Raw genomic sequence first — 20177 nt, 5'->3', positions numbered from 1 at the left:
AAAACTCTGTGAAAAATCATCCCACCAGAGCCGGCTGATGATATGCACATCTCCTCTAGGTAGTGAAGCTTCCCATAAAGTTTAATTGAATTCCGGTCATTAATTGCTGAGAAATAGCCCGGACAAGAATTGCACTATATGTACAGTTAATGGAAAATTTCAAATGGCCATAACTCTGTGAAAAATCATCCAACCAGAACCCGCTGATAATATGCACATCTCCTCTTGGTAGTGAAGCTTTCCATAAAGTTTCATTGAATTCCGGTCATTAGTTGCTGAGAAATATCCCGGACAAGAATTGTGCACGGACGGACACACGGACGGACGGACGGACAGACGAAGTGGCGACTATATGCTCCCTCCAAATTTTTGGGGGGAGCATAAAAAAACAACATCAGTCTAGGTGGAAAGTGTTGTCTCAGACAAGCCTGTGTGGACTGCACAGGCTAATCTGGGACAACACTTTACACACATGCATTAAGCCCCAATTTCCCAGAGCGCCACTCAAAATAAGACCAACAACTTCTTGAGTGATGGAAGAATATTTCCATATCAAGCCTTGCCATTGGACCACAAGATCCCTATTTTTGAAAGCAAGCAATCATGCAGAAAAAAATTAATAGTATAAACATTTTTACCAAAAACTAACATACCAGTTTCTGGATCAATTTGGAAGAACTCCAGAGGGTCGAATCGTGTGATTGTGTACTTCAGACTCTGATTCAGATTCCTATCAAGATCGAACGCCTGTATCTGGGTCACGAAACCGTTGTTAGCGTTCTCGACCACCGTCCCGTAGTAGACTGGTTCAAAAGTCAGCGGTATATGGTCATTGACATCAGTGACCTCGATGTAGACCTCAAGTCTTGAGTGTAGCGGGACCAGTCCATGGTCCTGGGCATACACTGTCAGCCAGTAGTGTGTAGCCGTCTCACGGTCGAGAACCTGACTTGTGCAAATCGTGCCTACAGAAGATACAATATATTTATTCATAATCGCAGAGATAGAAACTAACTTTACAGTAGGTTGATTTAAGACAGGCAACTTATTATTATCTTAAGTTTATGGGTTGCCCTGGCAAAGAATAAGGAGCCCAGAACCAAGTTCCAGTGTTCTCCATAAAAATTTGAGTAGCCAGTCATATTTTCAAGGTAGCCAGTGACTAAGAACTAAAATGGGCATTTTTGAGCTGTTTTGAATTGATATATTTCGGTGAAGTATCCGGCACAATAATTGCTTGTAACTGGTGAAATCACAGGCTGCCGGTGCATCCGTAGAACACTGAAGTTCCTGTGATAATTATCTAATACTTACTTTAATGAAAACTAAATCAGACAACAATTACACTATAACATGGCTGACATGCTGTTGTATGAGCAATGTTGGATCTTCATTCTTTTAAAAATAGAGGGCTAAACTGTAAGGTTATTGGTGCAAGCCCTTCTGGAATGCTAGTTGTCAAGTCGGAATACCAATTTTTTTTAATTGAGTTGACCATTAGCTTTTTAATAATATCTACTCACTCTGTGCGAATGGGCAACCACTAATTCCTATCAAAAATTTTAGACTGAGCCCATGTTCCAAAGTTTTGTTTACTAAATTGCATATATCAATTTTTTGTCTTGAATGTCTTGATTTAACAGGGAGGTATATGTTTGGGATATTTTGAATGGAGAGATTATCTATTTGTTTTAACACTGTGTACTTTCGCCACTGCATATCATGCTTGCAAAAGAAGAAATCAATGTAATTCATATCTGACATATTTGCAAGTTTAATTAATTTGCATACATCAAAATTGGATGTATTTTGGGCTATTTTTAATGGAGAGGATACTGATTTGTTTTAACACTGTGTGCTCCATTATAATGCCTACATAATGTATACATAATTGCAATGTTCGCAAGTTTCAGTTACTTACTTAGATAACCATAATTGAAATAATAATTTGATTAAAATTTAGTTTTTTCCTAAAAGCAATGACACACATAAACACATTTCCTGCAGCGTTTCTTCAAACACTGATGCATTCTGTGCTCTCTCAGACAAATCAATAGTTTCTCATTCCCCAGCATTGGTTTTCCTAATTTGAAAAATTGTAAAACTGTACAATTTGAGACCAAAATGTAAGCAAACACTGATGAGGGACATAAATGTGACAAACTCATTGGGGAGAAAAATTTAGGATTAACACAACTGAAATATACCCACAAGAGAGTGGGGCATAATAACATGTCAGCTGATACAATGTATAAGATCCTAATGCAATAAATAGTGCTCAAACTAGAAGATCTGCATAACGAAAAGGTGCAACAGAGAAGGAAGATGTTTTACCACAAACTAAAGTCAAATCAAGACAGCTTGTTGCTAACATCCTGATTTTAGTGAGGTGGGGGGAGTTAAGATTGCGCAAACAAAAACAGTTTTCTCAGAAGCAATTCACATATATTATTTGATTACATTGCCTTGAGCCTCAGGATGAATTTACACAAAAACCGTTTATGATTTAATGAGCCTACAAAATACACAGCAATTTACCACCTTGGCAGGCATCATGGTGAAACATGAGATTATGTGGATTTTAACCTCAATGGATGCTCCAACAATAGTGGAAATGCGACACCTACAAATTACAGGCCAGTGAAAATTGGTAATAATTGCTTTCAATATTTCCTATGTCACTGCTAGCAAGACATATGGGACTGTTCAACAAAAAAAATGTGTTTTCATGTTTCAGCTGGATGAAAGTTAATGACACAGCTTTTTGTTGATGAATGGCAAGTTGATAACGGCTTTCAACAAGTAAATAACTCCACAGAAAATCACATAATAAGCATCATATTCCCTAAAGCATTTTTTATTATCTACTTATAGAAAACATTCATTAACAACAAAACGGCAAAGACATTATAATCAATTATAATTTATTTTACTAAATACAAACATGCCCTTACAGCCATGATCATTGAAAAACTACCATCAAGCTGTGGGCAATTTTTGTAGGCTCTAAGAATATTCACAGCTAATTTTACAATAAGTTAGGCTGATCACAATGCATATCTGCATATCTAATGGTCATATGTACCGTTGCCAGCAACACTTTCCGTTGCCAGCATTACACTTTCCAGGTGTAAGTAAGCGGAAGATTTTCTTATTAAGTATTGAATGCAATTGCTGTATTGTTTGATGTTCATTTAATGTTTTACAGGTTTTTCTTTTTCAAAGGAATACTCACTCAAGTGTCTATTTTAAGTTTTGCTGAAGTAATTATTATTGAGCTTTTGAATTGCACATATTTTTAATAAATTTGTTAACAAATAAAGATCAATGCCAACAGTACAGGAAGAAAATAAAGTAATAACCTAAAGATAAACAAAGAGGACTAAATAACCTTGAACATCCAGACATAGTTTCCAAGACAGACACATTTACAACTTTCAAAATTGCGTCACATTATTAAAAAAAAGTGCTCCTAACAGGGATGTGTATGAATAATGAAAGGACCAAAATTTACTTATTGGCAGACAACATCCCATTATTTATTCAGACTTTTTAGAAAATGCATAAGCAGCATCTATACTTGGAATTATACAAACAGACATTAAATATTGTTCCTTACTGAACAATAGCAAGTTGCTCAGACTGTCTTGTCCAAATGTCGCCAAAAACATTATCTTGATGCCCTATGAAGTTACACAAATCATTAATCAAGCAAAAAAGTCAACTTTTATCCAACGGCTTTTCTTATCAAAATCATTGCAATAAATGTCACATCAACACTAACCGCATGGCTTACAGCCAAACTAACCTATTCAAATGGAAAAATGATACAAGTTTGATATTTGTTGTTAATGAAACAGAACCGCTCAAGTGCCTATTTAACTCTTTCAAAACTTCAAATCATATATCATTTTTTAAGCACTAAAATGATTATGCAACTATATTTTTGATATAATATGTATTTCTTAAAAACATTTTGCAACAAAATAAGACTTTTAAATCTTATTATGTATTAACATATAATGGGGCAAATAGCCCAGAATGCTTTAATGATACACCATAAATCAATTGCTTCCAAAGAAATAAATTGTTTATGATAATTGATGATTCACCTGTATCAAGTTTGATGCTGAAATAATTTATCGCATTGAAATTCACTTGCAAGCAGAGTTGATATGAGCAATTTTATTTGTGAACACAATCAACAAAACACCTGTTAATGTTTGCGAATCACTTTGCAAGCAGATGTTCTAAATAAATTCTTATCATGATTGTGCAAGAATAAATTTTTGCTGCATTAGTGCTCAAATTTGAAAATGTTCGAAAACTAGAAAAACAAAGATCCAAGCTAAAAATTACCAGGACATAGTGCTAAAAAAATTCTTAAACCATGTCTTTAAAAAAACAAAGTAGCCATCTGAAATTCTAATACCTATGATAATTTTTTTTATAATGTCCAACATTTCTCAAGGTCAGTTACCATTGATGTTGAATTGTGTTTTTGTAATTATATTTTGTACATTTCTAAGCTTCCAATACTGATAACTGTGATTCAATTGGAGTAGTACTTGGCTTGCCAAAACCGGAAAGCATTTTGTTTTCATTAAACCATAAAAGTGGATATGTTGATTGAAGACTTAAGTTTTGTGCTTTTAATATGAGGTATCCTATCCATGATATTACTGTAATCTTGCAACTTCTTTTTTATTGAAAACCAAACACACTTGAAGGACCTTTTTAATATGCAGAGCTTAAGGTACAAAAAATGGCAGTGCATTAGAAATAAAAATGATTGCTTTTAGAAACTATTTAGAATGTATAAGTGTCAACTGACGCATATATTTTAATGTCAAGATTGAAACACAAGATAGCATAATATTTTGCTGGTAGTACCTGTATATGGTCACAATCAGAATCAAGAAGAAAGTTTTCAAAAATTCAAAAAGCAATCTTGATTTGTATATTGTGTAACCGTTGCAAGGTGGACACATTAAGGATGAAATAAGGCCAGCACATAAAGGCAGAATTTAATTTACAACAGAGTATAAGCATGTCTTATTTTACAGTACACTAAGTATTAATAATTCATCTCAATTAACCTTCATTAGTTTTTTCTTTTAAAAAGCTTCAAAAACTGATAGTTATCAGCATTGAAATCCACTACAGAGCAAATGTGAATGAAAGCAAAGAAGTACAGTTATGTCTAGCCATTTTGACAATGGAAGGCTTTCAAACACTTGAACAGTGTAAACAAAATGACTCACAACACAATCTGTATTTTGTATGTTATACGGGAAGTCCCAAATCCAAAATGCCTGTATTCAGATATTCAATAAACATAGGCTGGTTTAAACGTTGAGATTATAATCGCAATTAGCAAAACAAATCGCAATTAGCAAAACAAATAATAAGATAAAGGGTTGTGCTATATACTTAATTTTTTCTCCGTAAGTTTCGATGTTTTAAATATTTAAAACTTTAAAACACTAAAACCGCTTTCTTATCTTTCAAAAAACAAAAAACTAACAGGCCAACTGGAAGAACCTAAACAAACTCCAAATCTGCTTTAACACCTGTGTTATTTAAGAACTAAATCAAGTTTTGTCAATAAAACACACACAAAGAAGGGGCTGTTTTCACCCAATCAGTTTCAAGATTTTAAATGGAGAGCGACTTAAAATTTAAAGTACACAAAAATAACCCTGTACGCCCACAATGCCTTTACACCAAGATGAACCAGGATTTTGAGCTGTTGTGGTTTCCAGTTATGTACCGGTATGTAAATTCACTCAAAATAAAATAAATTTAAGTACCAATATTTTGACCATAAACAGTGTTACTTACTGTGCGTTTCCAGTGAAACAATTGTCCCGTATCAGGGTTTTTTTTCCACTTTTTTGGAAGATAGCCCATGGCTTTGGAATTGGGAATTTTATCGGCATTTTCATGAAATTGGGAAAATAAATTCATTAGCCTTTTTTTCCACACGAAAATTCCACTGATTAGGGAAATGCTAAATTTGATTTAACTCTTTATAATCATTCAAATTAAAAGAAAATCATATAATTCTTTGTAGATGTAATTGAATTAAAATTGAGATAAAATACAGATAAGACTTCTTTCTAAAAAAAAAAAAAAAAAAAAATTTTTTTTTTTTTTTTTTTTTTTTTTTAAATTGGGAATTTTTTGCCACATTTTGGGAAAAAAGTATACTTTTTGGGATTGGGAACATAGCCGAATTTCGGCTATAAAATCGGGCCAAAAAAAACCCTGCGTATCATGCTAAAATGGGTCTTATGCCATGTGCAACCAAACAATCAGGCAAAACATAAATAGCTTTTAATTTCATGTTCAATTCATATTTGAATTCATTTTAATTACACTAACATTTATTATAAGCACCCTCTAGGTTGGCAGTAAGGAAAAAAAATTAGAGGCCAAATCTAGGGGGGTCGGGGGGCATGCTTCCCCCTGAAAATTTTTGGATCCAAGATCGTCTGTGGTGCGTTTTGGGGCTATTTCCTGAGCAAAATTAAGACGTTTTTTTTTTTTGAAATTTGCCCTTTTTTTGCATGAAGTTTTTTTATCTTCGCTGGTGAGCCACTTGCTGACATTTTGCAGCCGATTTCTGTTGTTTACATAGACACCGGTGGCGTCGTGATAATGATACTTTAACACTGTTAAAAAGTTTTCGGTACATGTGGTATTTAGGTTAGAAACCACTAAAACAGCCCGCCCGTCTCGCGCCTGTCTCAGTAGTAATTATACGACATTTTATGAAATCCACACATTACTTTTTTCATTTTTTTGTTTTTGAATAAATGCGTGAGAAATTACTAAGTCAGCGTGAGATCTTCATTGCATGCAAAAAAAACATGACAGGTATGATTTCATAACTGACTTGGGCTAGCATCCAATGTCGCTCATTGGAGATATGCATGGTTGCATCTAAAAGAAAGCATGGACAGGGGTTCTGGCCCCTCTCACTTTCATGGTTAGATAAGACGTTTCCGATTCTGCATTCGCGTCTGCACTATTTGAGACATCCTCCGATCGCAAACCTAACATTTGGTCATTTCCTAAGCTTACATTATTCTGTCCGCTTTCTTTTCTAAAGAATTGGGTAAATTTCTGTTGTTTTGACTTTCCTTTTTCGTTCGAAGCATCCATTTTTCCTGGAATCTTCAACTCACTTTCTAGCGACCGTAAAGGGAAGTTACTTTTATCTACTTTTTTAGCCAATCAAAATTGCTGTTTCTTGGGATATTAGTTTATAGTGGATGTCAATAATGTCAATAATGCCATAACTCCGCCCATCTTATTAAATGACAATTCCGTACTGGTCGATTCCATAACATTGAATTGTAACATCTATAGGCCATTACACAGCACGCTTCAGTCATTCAGTTATCACATAAATCGCTGAGTAACCAAAATGTTCGAAAAAGTCTGGTCGCAGTGAAAAGCGTGCAATGGGAAAGCGTGACAAATTAAGACATTAGTCATGTGGATTATCGACCTAGGCGGTCGTCATTATCCCCTGGGGCCTTTCTGGTAAGGATGTTATCTGTGACATCTTCCATGGAAAATCATTGGTTGGTTAAATGCATGAATCAACTCACTTAATTTTCTGGTAACACTAAGTCTTATGTAATTTATTCTAGCATCAATGCATGTAATACTGTATGTTACTGTTTATATTTGTCAATATCCAATAAAAACGAGAAAATTGGCAGATAAACAGACATAGCAAAAGATCATCAGCACGTCACACATTCATGACGACGCTGTAACCCTCTGATTGGACACATTCACAATATTACTTGTGATGTAACCAGCAAAGGGGCAAAGGAGAACTTTCTGTCCTGCAGTCCACTTTGGGGGACAATCTGGCAAGATTTTTGGGAAAGATCATAGTTTTTTTACTATTTGGAAAAAAACACTTGGGAAGGGGTGAAATTGTTGCAAAAAAATCACTAATCGCTGACAACACATCAGAATACCCTGAGAGTGTTCTTGAGTTTTCGCTTGTGTAGAAACCTTGGATTTTAGATTAAGGTCACTTTTGAAAGCTGGCATTGACTTTGTATTCACAACACACTAGACCAAACTGTTACAAAACTGCAACAACAATAGGCACTGATTTACTCAAACTTTGCTAAATCTGTCAAAACTATGAATACATAAATGCATAATGTGCATCTTTGTAATAGATACTACATCATTCAGAACAAACATTTTCTTAATAAAACAGAAAACCTATTCAAGAAGACAAATCAGGTGTGCAAAGCATAAGTAACAAATTGTGCTCAGTTATGCAATGTTTGACAATACAGCCATTGTATTGCCTGACCACCTATAGGGCAGACCTGTCAAAACGCACACCAAGCTAATTGGCTGTAAATAAAGTAATAATTATCCCCACGCTTTTTGAAAAAAAGGTGGGGATATTGTGGTGATCTCCGCCGTCCGTCCGTCTGTCCGTCCGTCTGTCTGTCCGTCCGTCCTGGCCACTATCTCCTCCTACACTAAAAGCACTAGAACCTTGAAATTTACACACATGGTAGCTATGAGCATATGTGCGACGGTGCACTATTTGGAATTTTGATCTGACCCCTGGGTCAAAAGTTATAGGGGTTGGGGTGGGGCCGCGTCAGAAATTATCACTCATTTTTTTAGGTTATTTTACATTTACTTCTTTATTTCTACACCGATTCACTTCAAATTGATACTGGACCTCACCTATGACAATACGGTCAATCTCAACCATGCATGGCCCCATTCCCAACCCTGGGGCGCCCCGCCCACATAGGCCACACCCACCAAAAATTTCCATTTACTATAATTTTTTCATTTCTACACGGATTCACTTCAAATTGATACTGAACTTTTGTTATGACATTAGGGTCAATCTCAACTATGCATGGCCCCAATCCCAACCCTGGGGCGCCCGCCCACATAGGCCACACCCACCAAAAAAATCCATTTACTATAAAAAAAATTTAGGTTATTTTACATTAACTTCTTCATTTCTACACTGATTCACTTCAAATTGATACTGAACCTCTCTTATGACAAAACGGTCAAACTCAACTATGCATGGCCCCGTTGCCAACCCTGGGGCGCCACGCCCACATAGACCACACCCGCCCAAAATTGCCTTTTACTATAATTTCTTCATTAATACACTGATTCACTTCAAATTGATACTGAACCTCTCTTATGACAATACGGTCAATCTCAACTATGCATGGCCCCATTACCAACCCTGGGGCACCCCGCCCACATAGGCCACACCCTCCCAAAATTGCCTTTTACTATAACTTCTTTATTTTTACACCCATTCACTTCTAATTGATACTGAACTTCTCTTATGACAATACAGTCAATCTCAACTATGCATGGCCCCATGATCAACCCTGGGGCGCCCTTGGGTCAAACATGCGGCGTGGGGATACGCGTCGGCCTCTGCCGCGCCATTTCTAGTTACAATGATGATGTTAAGGCAACACTTTGTGGCAACAGGTAGCACATTTACACAATGTACTGATCACAGTGGCTGATAATAGACAGTGTCTGCAATTCTGGTCCTCCTTGCAATAGAAGGATCAATAAGTCATAAACGCGCCAGTTTGATGTACGTCATGACAAAAAGCAAAGAGTGGAAAATAGTGTCATTTTTAAGATTTCTGTAGTTAATATGCACATGTGTTTTAATTCGTTCAAATTGATCAAGAAAAAATCAATATGATCACTAGAAATGGCGCGGCAGAGGCCGACGCGTATCCCCACGCCGAATGTTTGACCTAGGTGTGCCCCAGGGTTGGTAATGGGGCCATGCATAGCTGAGATTGACCGTATTGTCATAAGAGAAGTTCATCATCAATTAGAAGTGAATTGGTGTAGAAATGAAGAAGTTATAGTAAAAGGCAATTTTGGGTGGGTGTGACATATGTGGGCAGGGCGCCCCAGGGTTGGTAATGGGGCCATGCATAGTTGAGATTGACCGTATTGTCATAAGAGAGGTTCAGTATCAATTTGAAGTGAATCGGTGTAGAAATGAAGAAATTATAGTAAAAGGCAATTTTGGGTGGGTGTGGTCTATGTGGGCGGGGCGCCCCAGGGTTGGTAATGGGGCCATGCATAGTTGAGATTGACTGTATTGTCATAAGAGAAGTTCAATATCAATTTGAAGTGAATCGGTGTAGAAATGAAGAAATTATAGTAAAGGCAATTTTGGGTGGGTGTGGTCTATGTGGGCGGGGCCCCAGGGTTGGTTATGGGGCCATGCATAGTTGAGATTGACCCTAATGTCATAAGAGAAGTTCAGTATCAATTTGAAGTGAATCCGTGTAGAAATGAAAAAATTATAGTAAATGGAATTTTTTGGTGGGTGTGGCCTATGTGGGCGGGCGCCCCAGGGTTGGGATTGGGGCCATGCATAGTTGAGATTGACCCTAATGTCATAACAAAAGTTCAGTATCAATTTGAAGTGAATCCGTGTAGAAATGAAAAATTTATAGTAAATGGAAATTTTTGGTGGGTGTGGCCTATGTGGGCGGGGCGCCCCAGGGTTGGGAATGGGGCCATGCATGGTTGAGATTGACCGTATTGTCATAGGTGAGGTCCAGTATCAATTTGAAGTGAATCGGTGTAGAAATAAAGAAGTAAATGTAAAATAACCTAAAAAAATGAGTGATAATTTCTGACGCGGCCCCACCCCAACCCCTATAACTTTTGACCCAGGGGTCAGATCAAAATTCCAAATAGTGCACCGTCGCACATATGCTCATAGCTACCATGTGTGTAAATTTCAAGGTTCTAGTGCTTTTAGTGTAGGAGGAGATAGTGGCCAGGACGGACGGACGGACAGACGGACGGACGGCGGAGATCACCACAATATCCCCACCTTTTTTTCAAAAAGCGTGGGGATAATGATGTCCAGACAGCTTTATAATAATTTTAATAAGGACCATGCAAAATTAAGATTGTCAGGTTTTGCCTTTCCTTTGGGACAAAACTGGTAAACATCTCAACTAATGGGAAATGTTCATTTATAACATTATTATTTTTGAGTCCATGCAGATGGTGTACTACATATTAATAATTAACCCAACACCTTTGTTTGGAAGATAGATAGATTTATTTCAACATAAAATGCATAGATTAACATGGCAGCATGTTATATACACACAATAAGTAATAAAAAACAACCTGCATGTATAAACAAAGCCATGTCAATCAACATTATACGTTAAGGATTGCACAATAAAGGGTTTGCAATTAAACCCTTATTTCCATTGTGGTCCTTTAGTTATAATATTGTATGACATAGGAGACAACGTTTTATATCACAGTATATAGTAATATCACAGTGAATAATAATGAAAGACATGTGACATATTTAAGTTACACTAACCTAAATGCATAGAATATATTCTGATAAGTTCTAGACTAGACAATTATTAAGAAGTTATCACAATTTAAGTGTTTAAAAATTAACATAAAATTATTTGCCAAGCTAAAGAATAATCATACAGCAACTAGATAAGACACAATAAATCTATCTATATTGACATTCAAGTTAAATCAACAGTAAGAAATCTTAAAAACATGCACATTAAAAATCTATCTGGCTTAAAAAATGCTCCCTAACACTGTGTTTAAAAGATGGAATACTTTTGGCATCTCTGATATGCTGAGGAAGAGAGTTCCAGAGAGTACACCCATTGAAAGCAAATGACTTTTTGCCAGAACCCTTGACCCTTGGAATGGCAAACCTATTGCAATCATGCATGTTTAGATCAGTATTAGGAGAGTCTGACTGTGTTCTAACTCTGAACCTAGTATTCTTATTGTGAATATTACTGACTGGAGTAAAATTATCTTCCATATATAGCGGAGCCAACTTAGAGCTTATTTTAAAAACATGACAAAGTGTGATCTGGTTTACTCGACTTTCAATAGGCAACCAGTTAAGTCTAGTAAAATGTTCTTTACCAATGTGAGACCTAGGATGTAAATTTAATATGAACCTGATAAGTTTATTTTGGGTGACCTGTAACTTGTTTTTTAACATTTGAGTTAAACCAGTGGCCCCTGCGAAATGTTGTTCTGCAGTTCACGAATAATTCGTGAACAGTTCATGAACTGTTTGTGAACTGAGTTCATGAACTGTTCACGAATAGTTCGTGAACAGAAAATGAGCCACGTCTGTTAAAAGTTCTTGAAATTTTAGTTCATGAACTGTTCATGAACACTAATGGCATGAAGTGTTCATGAAATATTCGTGAAACCTAATGGCATGAAGTGTTCATGAACTATTCTTGAACCCTTATGGCATGAAGTGTTCATGAACTATTATTGAACCCGTGTGGCATGAAGTGTTCATGAACTATTCTTGAACCATTATGGCATGAAATGTTCATGAACTATTCATGAACATCAATGGCATGAAGTGTTCTTGAACAGTTCATGAACAACACAATTCTTGAAAAATTCTTCAGGGTTTTGCTGTTCATGAACAGTTCATGAATATTTTCCTTCTATTTTTCAATGGCTCATTTTCTGTTCACGAACTGTAAGTGAATAGTTCATGAACCATAGTTCTTCAAGAGTTCATGAACTGAGGTGGCATGAAGTGTTCATGAACTATTCATGAACAAGAATTTGTCAATTTATGCAAAGGTTATCATAAGTGTTACTAAAGCTCAACAAACAGGTCAGGGTAAGAAGAAACAAGTCTTGTATTAGCACTTAACATATTGATAGCAACATATAACAATAATTTAAATATAACACTAATAACTGAGATACAAGTGGTTTGATAATACTCTTTAAATTTCATAATACAACTTTGCACTATATGTTCATGAATAATTCATGTATTGAAAAGATTATGAAGAGTCTCATTTTCAGTTCAAGGATCATTTACTAATCAATGGTTTCCCTGAAATGGTTACACTTACAGTGCCAAAGAACTTGAAATGGAACCAATGGCTGATCAGTTCAGCCGGTAATTTATTAAAGACTTACATTTTCAAATATAACATAAACCATGTGCCTTCCGTTTCAACTTCCTGTGCACACAATATTTTTCCTTTGTAAAAACAGCAATGCAATGTACATTGAGTTCTTGATATCATCTTAAACTGTTCTTGAAATAAGATGTCCTTAAAACGTTCTTAAACTTGTCTTTTAAGTCTTCCAAGAACAATGACAGATCCTTTTAAGAACATATTGGATTCTTAAAAAGTCCATCATACGTTCAAAAACATTGTGTAGACCTGTTTAAGAACATCAGAAGGAAACATATTGTTCAAAAAAGTTCTTAAAGTGTTCAAGAATAGTTTAAGAATAATTCAAGAACAGGAAAGGTCCTTAAAAAGTTATTGAAGTGTTCCTGAAGGCAGTTCTTGAACAGTTCTTGTACAAATGTTCTTAAAATTCTCTAGAACAGGTCAAGAACTCTAACTTACAGTGGTGAAAGTACTATGCATATTCATACTAACTTCACAGGTTTCACAAATCTACAAGATTTGTATGCTAGACATTGCAATATTACTTTCAAAAATATGTATGAAACATCTAGCACAAAGGAATTCATGAATTATTCATGATGGATCCTTAAAGTCTGTCTCAGAAAAGTCATTAGAAATACTTGTGCATGAAATGTTCATCACTAAGTATTTATGGTTAGATGAAGAACTGTTCATGAACTTTGAAATGTTCAACAATAATTCATAAACAGTTCATGAACATGTCTTAAGAACAGTTCATGTCCAAAAGTTCATGAACCAAGCTCAGGAACTTTTTCAGAACCGTTCATGAACAGTTCTTGATTGGCTTGAAGTGTTCATGAAATCATGAACAACATTTCGCCGGGGCAGTGTACCAAACAGAGCAACTGAAGTCAAAGTGGCACTGAATTAAAGACATGACTAGAAGCCTTCTAGTATCTGTGGATAAAAATTCCTTTTTTCGATATAAAAACTTTAACCTTGCATTGGCCTTCTTGATGACTGACTCTGCCATAGAAGTAAAAGACAAATTTTGATCAATTGTAACCCCTAAATACTTGACTGATGATGTAGATGAAATGGGTGTTCCATCACATGAAATATTTAGAAAGGATTGTGACCTGAGTTTCTGCCGTGAGCCAAACAGAATTGATTCGGTCTTACCTAGGTGCAATGACAGTTTGTTGTCAATTAACCATTCACTGACTTGCTTTAGATCATCACTAAGCATCTTCTCAACCGTAGATATACTTTTATCCGAAACTAAAATGGCAGAATCATCAGCATACAAGAGTAATTTATGTTTAACAACAGCTGACATATCATTTACGTAGATTAAAAATAACAAGGGACCAAGAATGGAGCCCTGTGGGACACCACAGGAAATGTTTTCTGACGACGAAAAGGTGCCAGACACATCAACAAGCTGTTTCCTGTCAGACAAATATGACTGTAACCACATTGTTATATCATCTCCCAGACCAGAAGCACGGAGTTTCATTAAAAGTATCGAGTGGTCCACGGTATCAAAAGCCTTCTGTAAGTCTAAAAGAACCATGCCTACAACATTACCTTTATCATTTTCACCTCTAATGAAGTCAGATAAGTGAATAAGACATGTGTCGGTGGAATAACCCCTCCTAAACCCAGACTGATATTTATACAATAAGTCTTGATCTTGGAAATACTTTTCAACTTGGTCATACACAACACGTTCAAGTATCTTTGAAATGATATTTATCCCCACGCTTTTTGAAAAAAAGGTGGGGATATTGTGGTGATCTCCGCCGTCCGTCCGTCCGTCTGTCCGTCTGTCCGTCCGTCTGTCCGTCCGTCCTGGCCACTATCTCCTCCTACACTAAAAGCACTAGAACCTTGAAATTTACACACATGGTAGCTATGAGCATATGTGCGACGGTGCACTATTTGGAATTTTGATCTGACCCCTGGGTCAAAAGTTATAGGGGTTGGGGTGGGGCCGCGTCAGAAATTATCACTCATTTTTTTAGGTTATTTTACATTTACTTCTTTATTTCTACACCGATTCACTTCAAATTGATACTGGACCTCACCTATGACAATACGGTCAATCTCAACCATGCATGGCCCCATTCCCAACCCTGGGGCGCCCCGCCCACATAGGCCACACCCACCAAAAATTTCCATTTACTATAATTTTTTCATTTCTACACGGATTCACTTCAAATTGATACTGAACTTTTGTTATGACATTAGGGTCAATCTCAACTATGCATGGCCCCAATCCCAACCCTGGGGCGCCCGCCCACATAGGCCACACCCACCAAAAAAATCCATTTACTATAAAAAAAATTTAGGTTATTTTACATTAACTTCTTCATTTCTACACTGATTCACTTCAAATTGATACTGAACCTCTCTTATGACAAAACGGTCAAACTCAACTATGCATGGCCCCGTTGCCAACCCTGGGGCGCCACGCCCACATAGACCACACCCGCCCAAAATTGCCTTTTACTATAATTTCTTCATTAATACACTGATTCACTTCAAATTGATACTGAACCTCTCTTATGACAATACGGTCAATCTCAACTATGCATGGCCCCATTACCAACCCTGGGGCACCCCGCCCACATAGGCCACACCCTCCCAAAATTGCCTTTTACTATAACTTCTTTATTTTTACACCCATTCACTTCTAATTGATACTGAACTTCTCTTATGACAATACAGTCAATCTCAACTATGCATGGCCCCATGATCAACCCTGGGGCGCCCTTGGGTCAAACATGCGGCGTGGGGATACGCGTCGGCCTCTGCCGCGCCATTTCTAGTTAAAATAGAGACAGGTCTGTAATTACCAACACAAAGCTTATCATTCTTCTTAAAAAGAGGGACAACTCTTGCAGACTTAAGATCATCAGGGACGACCCCTTGTATAAGTGACAAGTTAATGACATGAGCAAGGGCCGGCAGCAATGATAGAAGACCCATCCTTTACAAACCTAGAAGGTATACCATCCAACCCAGTGGCCTTTTTAATACTAAGTGAATTTAAGTATTTCAAGACTATACTCTCAGTCACAAGTGAAAAGGAATAACTATTAGGATGAACCCCTTTACTACTGTAAAATGAATAAATAAAACTACAACCATATGTGTATACCTTTTCTGGAAGTTTCTTAACAAGTTCAGAAGCAACTGTTGTGTAGTAGCTGTTAAATGTCTCAGCAATACATTTCTTTTCAAAACAAATACTGTCATTTATTTTTAAGCATATATTTGCATTAGGAGTAGAAGAACCTTTCTTTGAAGGCAAGCCAAGGGATTTAAGTATTTTCCATAGAGAATTAGAATTATTTTTGTTTTCTTCTAGGGTACTTTAGTAATAATTTTTCTTAGCACTAAGAATAAGACTTTGAACAGAATTTCTCAATTTCTTAAAAGTGTTATAACTTATTTCAGACTTATCAACTTTATATTTGTGAAAAGCTCTATCTCTTTCATTTATAGCCTGCAAAATATCTGAGTCCATCCAAGGTTCAGTCCTTTGCTTTAATCTGACTTGTTTCACAGGAGCTATGCTATCAATAACAGAAATAAACAATTTCTTAAAAATATCCCAAGCTTCACTTGCACTGTCACATGACAAAACAGGAGTCCAATCAGTTGATAACAAACTAGCTTGAAAATTCTCCTTATTGTATTTTTTCAAAGACCTTAAATGAACAGTATTATGAGTACCGATATATGACTTGACAGATTTCCTGGTACAAAATATTACAAAATGGTCACTAAAAGAAGTTTGTATTTCACCAGACTGTGAAATTTTGTCCTTATCTGAAGTTAAGATCAAATCAATAATAGTAGAACTAGTATTTCCAAATCTGGTTGGATTACAAATAAGCTGTTTAAAATAGAACATATCAACAAAAGATTTAAAACATTGTAAAAGAGGATAAGACTTTCTACATGATACATCAGTGTTAAAATCACCTAACAAAATTGTTTCATGTTCTAAGAAGTGAGTGTCTGATGAACATAATTCATCTAATATGGTATAAAAGTTCTGTTGTGTAGGTGGTCTATACAAGCATCCACATAAAATTGGTTTCGTTTTAGGTAAAAACAGTTCAATAAATATCGCCTCCAGGTCCTCACGTTTTAGGTCATCACGGCTATTGTAGGAGAGGTCTTTTCGTATAAAAATGCACACTTCGCCTCCATGTCGATTGCGATCCCTGAGCTCGATACAATAATTTTCGATGGAAATTTCAGAATCTGGAACAGATGAGTCCAGCCATGTTTCAGAAATAGATATGATTGCAGCCCTACTTTTCTTGGCTAGTGAATCAATTTCATGAAGTTTTGGTAAAAGGCTGCGAACATTAATGTGTAAAAAGTGAAGGCCACGTTTCTGGAAAACACTATAATCACTGTAAGTGGTTGATGAAGACGTAGGACTTGAAGTATCAGTAGGTCCTGGGCAGGGGTGAATATCTCCACACAATAGTAAACATATTGGCAGGAAGACATTTTCCCTCTCTAATGAGTAGCACGAAGACAAATGACGTCTGGATACTGAGATGTTCAAGTTTATAAAATGATTGTGAAACATAAAATGCCCGTAAGAAATGCTGTTAAACAGAAAACTGTCAATATGTGGAGTTGAGGAAGTTGAAGCGTATCCGAATTTATTTTCATCCGAACGTATGGACAGTTCAAACTCGTCCTGGTTTATGAATATATACAGTTTAAAAACAATAGGTAAAGTAATCAATAAAGTTCTTGATATGTTCATTTTTCAAATAAGTTGCATAAGAACCTTGCTCAGTCCGTAGAATCACAGAAAACTTAGATTATTTTCTTTGTTTACAAAAAACGTGTCTTCCTAGGTCACACAACACCAACAATTTGGAATTGTGCGAGTGTACTAAAAAACTTTTACTGTGAACAATATTTCCATGTTCCATATAGATTTTCAGGCCAACGTTTTACACAGATCATTACATAAGTCTGATAATGAATAAATTCCAATGTTCTTTATGTCAAACATCAATCAAAATTATCATATAAATATGCAGGTTTAGGTCAGTGAATGTGGCTTAATCGGCAAATATATTTGACAACTGAAGCAAACAAAATGGACATGAAATCAATCAACAACGTTGGGGGTAAAACAAATCCATTGACTTTCAGAGACCAGGTTGATTGACATCCTTATTTGGCAATAGAACTTGTTCATGCGGTAAAAAAGCTAGACCTTTAACTTAGCACTTGACATTATGTAGGTCATTCAGAAAATTACAAGTTCATATGCTAGAGATGTATACACCTGAACAGGATCAATTCTTTATTCCTAAGTTTGTGGGTGACAGGTTATACCCTACTGTGTTTGAAAGGACATAACCTTCAAATGAGCTGTGAGTAATTTGACAAGGCTGTATTTCATAATGTTTTATCTCAAATCTTTCACAGCTGGTAACTTAATCTTTACTTTAAAGTCCGCATACAAAATTCATATTAAGAATAAATTAGCAATGAATCATCATAGAAGTTCAATCTACACTTTCGCTGAGTTTTCATCCATTCCCAATGGCAAAGAAAGTTGTTTTCCAAAATACAGTCCAAAAATTCCAAATGGATCTTTTTACTTTTTAATGCTGTGTAACTTAGATAAAAAGTCTAGTAGAAACAAATTGTTTTTAAGTTGTAACTGATGTTACTGATATTTTTAAGTTTTAAATTTACTGGTTTATATAAGCTATACATGTATATCACCATAACTTCAAAATGTATACATCAAACTTAACAAATATGTTGTTTCTTAATTTAGAGAAAGTGGCGCTAATTTTTACTTCAGAAGTACACATGTATTGGTCATATTTCAAAACTGATGAGACTAATTAATATTAATATGCAGGTTTTTTTCTCAGCATTTTGGGAAGATAGCCCATGGCTTTGAAATTGAGAATTTTATCAGCATTTTCAAGAAATGGGAAAATAAATTGGGATTTAAAAGTACATGAAAGAGTTCAACATCTTTTATCACAAACACCATCATGATCAACAGTTTTCCACATAATAAACTCACACAAAGTCTTCAGTCACAAACTTATTTCCCTAGTTTCAACATGTTGAATATCAGTCAGCACTTCAAGTTATTCAAATGCCATGTGGACTAAATTGCATATATAGCAAATAAAGCGTCTGACCAAAATATTTAAAACGCTCATGTTATTGTTTAGTTTCAGTTTCTATCACGATGCGTAATAAAAATGTCTAGGCAAAGTCGAAAGACGTCCGCAATTGTTGCGCCTAAATATCAGTTGATCGCAAACTTTTCCCAAACAAGTAGGCAAGAGCCAATATTTACAGAATAATTCATGTTATAGATTTTGTTAGAAACTGTGTTTTTGGACATACAAAAACATGACGGAAAGTATGTGACTGAAAAAATCTGTCAAAAGTGGAAAAGTAAGAAATTGTTGACGTTGATAGGACAGTATAAAGATTGAAATGTGCATACTGCCTAAAGTTGCCATGATTGAGTTAACAATTTCTAGATTGAAGATGTCAGTTTAATGTTAACATCAGTTTTTTAAAGTTATATTATTGACAGTTTCAAGATGTCAGTTAACATCAGTTCATTAAAGTTAATCAAGACAGTTAACAGTTTTATTGAATAAATACAAGTGTGCTGCTTCAAAAGAAGTAAAGCTGCAATGATTTTTGAGGTATGAATTTCTATAACTTATTTCAAGACTGAAATCACCCTATTTTTCAAAATAAATGGGTGAGTACCCTATTTCCCAAATAATTATCTGGGGCACTGCAATATCAATATGATTTTATTATGAAAAAATATTGCACAAATTTTATTGGTAAGGTAAGGACCCACATTACATGTTCCATATGTTCACTGTCACTTGACAAGTAGATTTCTAATTTTAAAGATGCCTTTTTAAAAAAGCGCAATTACCAATGACTAGGCAAATTGTTACAACATAAATCTCCATTAAAAATAAATTTAAATAAATGAATTTATCTCTGCATTTAATACTTGATATGTAAGAAAACCTTTTTTCAGTATGAATGTGAAAATATGGTTTATGTCAAATTTAAAACATATATATATTACTTTTGGTCATAAGAATACATAAAAACAATTATTTC

At 35.5% G+C, this 20177-nt stretch overlaps 1 protein-coding gene across 1 annotated transcript in view; it reads right to left on the bottom strand.

Annotated features, from left to right (window-relative positions):
- LOC127878239 (protocadherin Fat 1-like) overlaps positions 1-20177 on the bottom strand; it is a 133670-nt gene that overhangs the window by 94302 nt on the left and 19191 nt on the right. Inside the window, exon 3 of the mRNA XM_052424759.1 lies at positions 654-965. Within this exon, the coding sequence (XP_052280719.1) occupies positions 654-965 (312 nt within the window). The remainder of the gene's footprint in view (positions 1-653; positions 966-20177) is intronic.

The sequence above is a fragment of the Dreissena polymorpha genome, chromosome 4 (assembly GCF_020536995.1).
Source record: "Dreissena polymorpha isolate Duluth1 chromosome 4, UMN_Dpol_1.0, whole genome shotgun sequence".
NCBI lineage: Eukaryota > Metazoa > Mollusca > Bivalvia > Myida > Dreissenidae > Dreissena > Dreissena polymorpha.
This window is presented reverse-complemented; position numbering and strand designations above follow the sequence as displayed.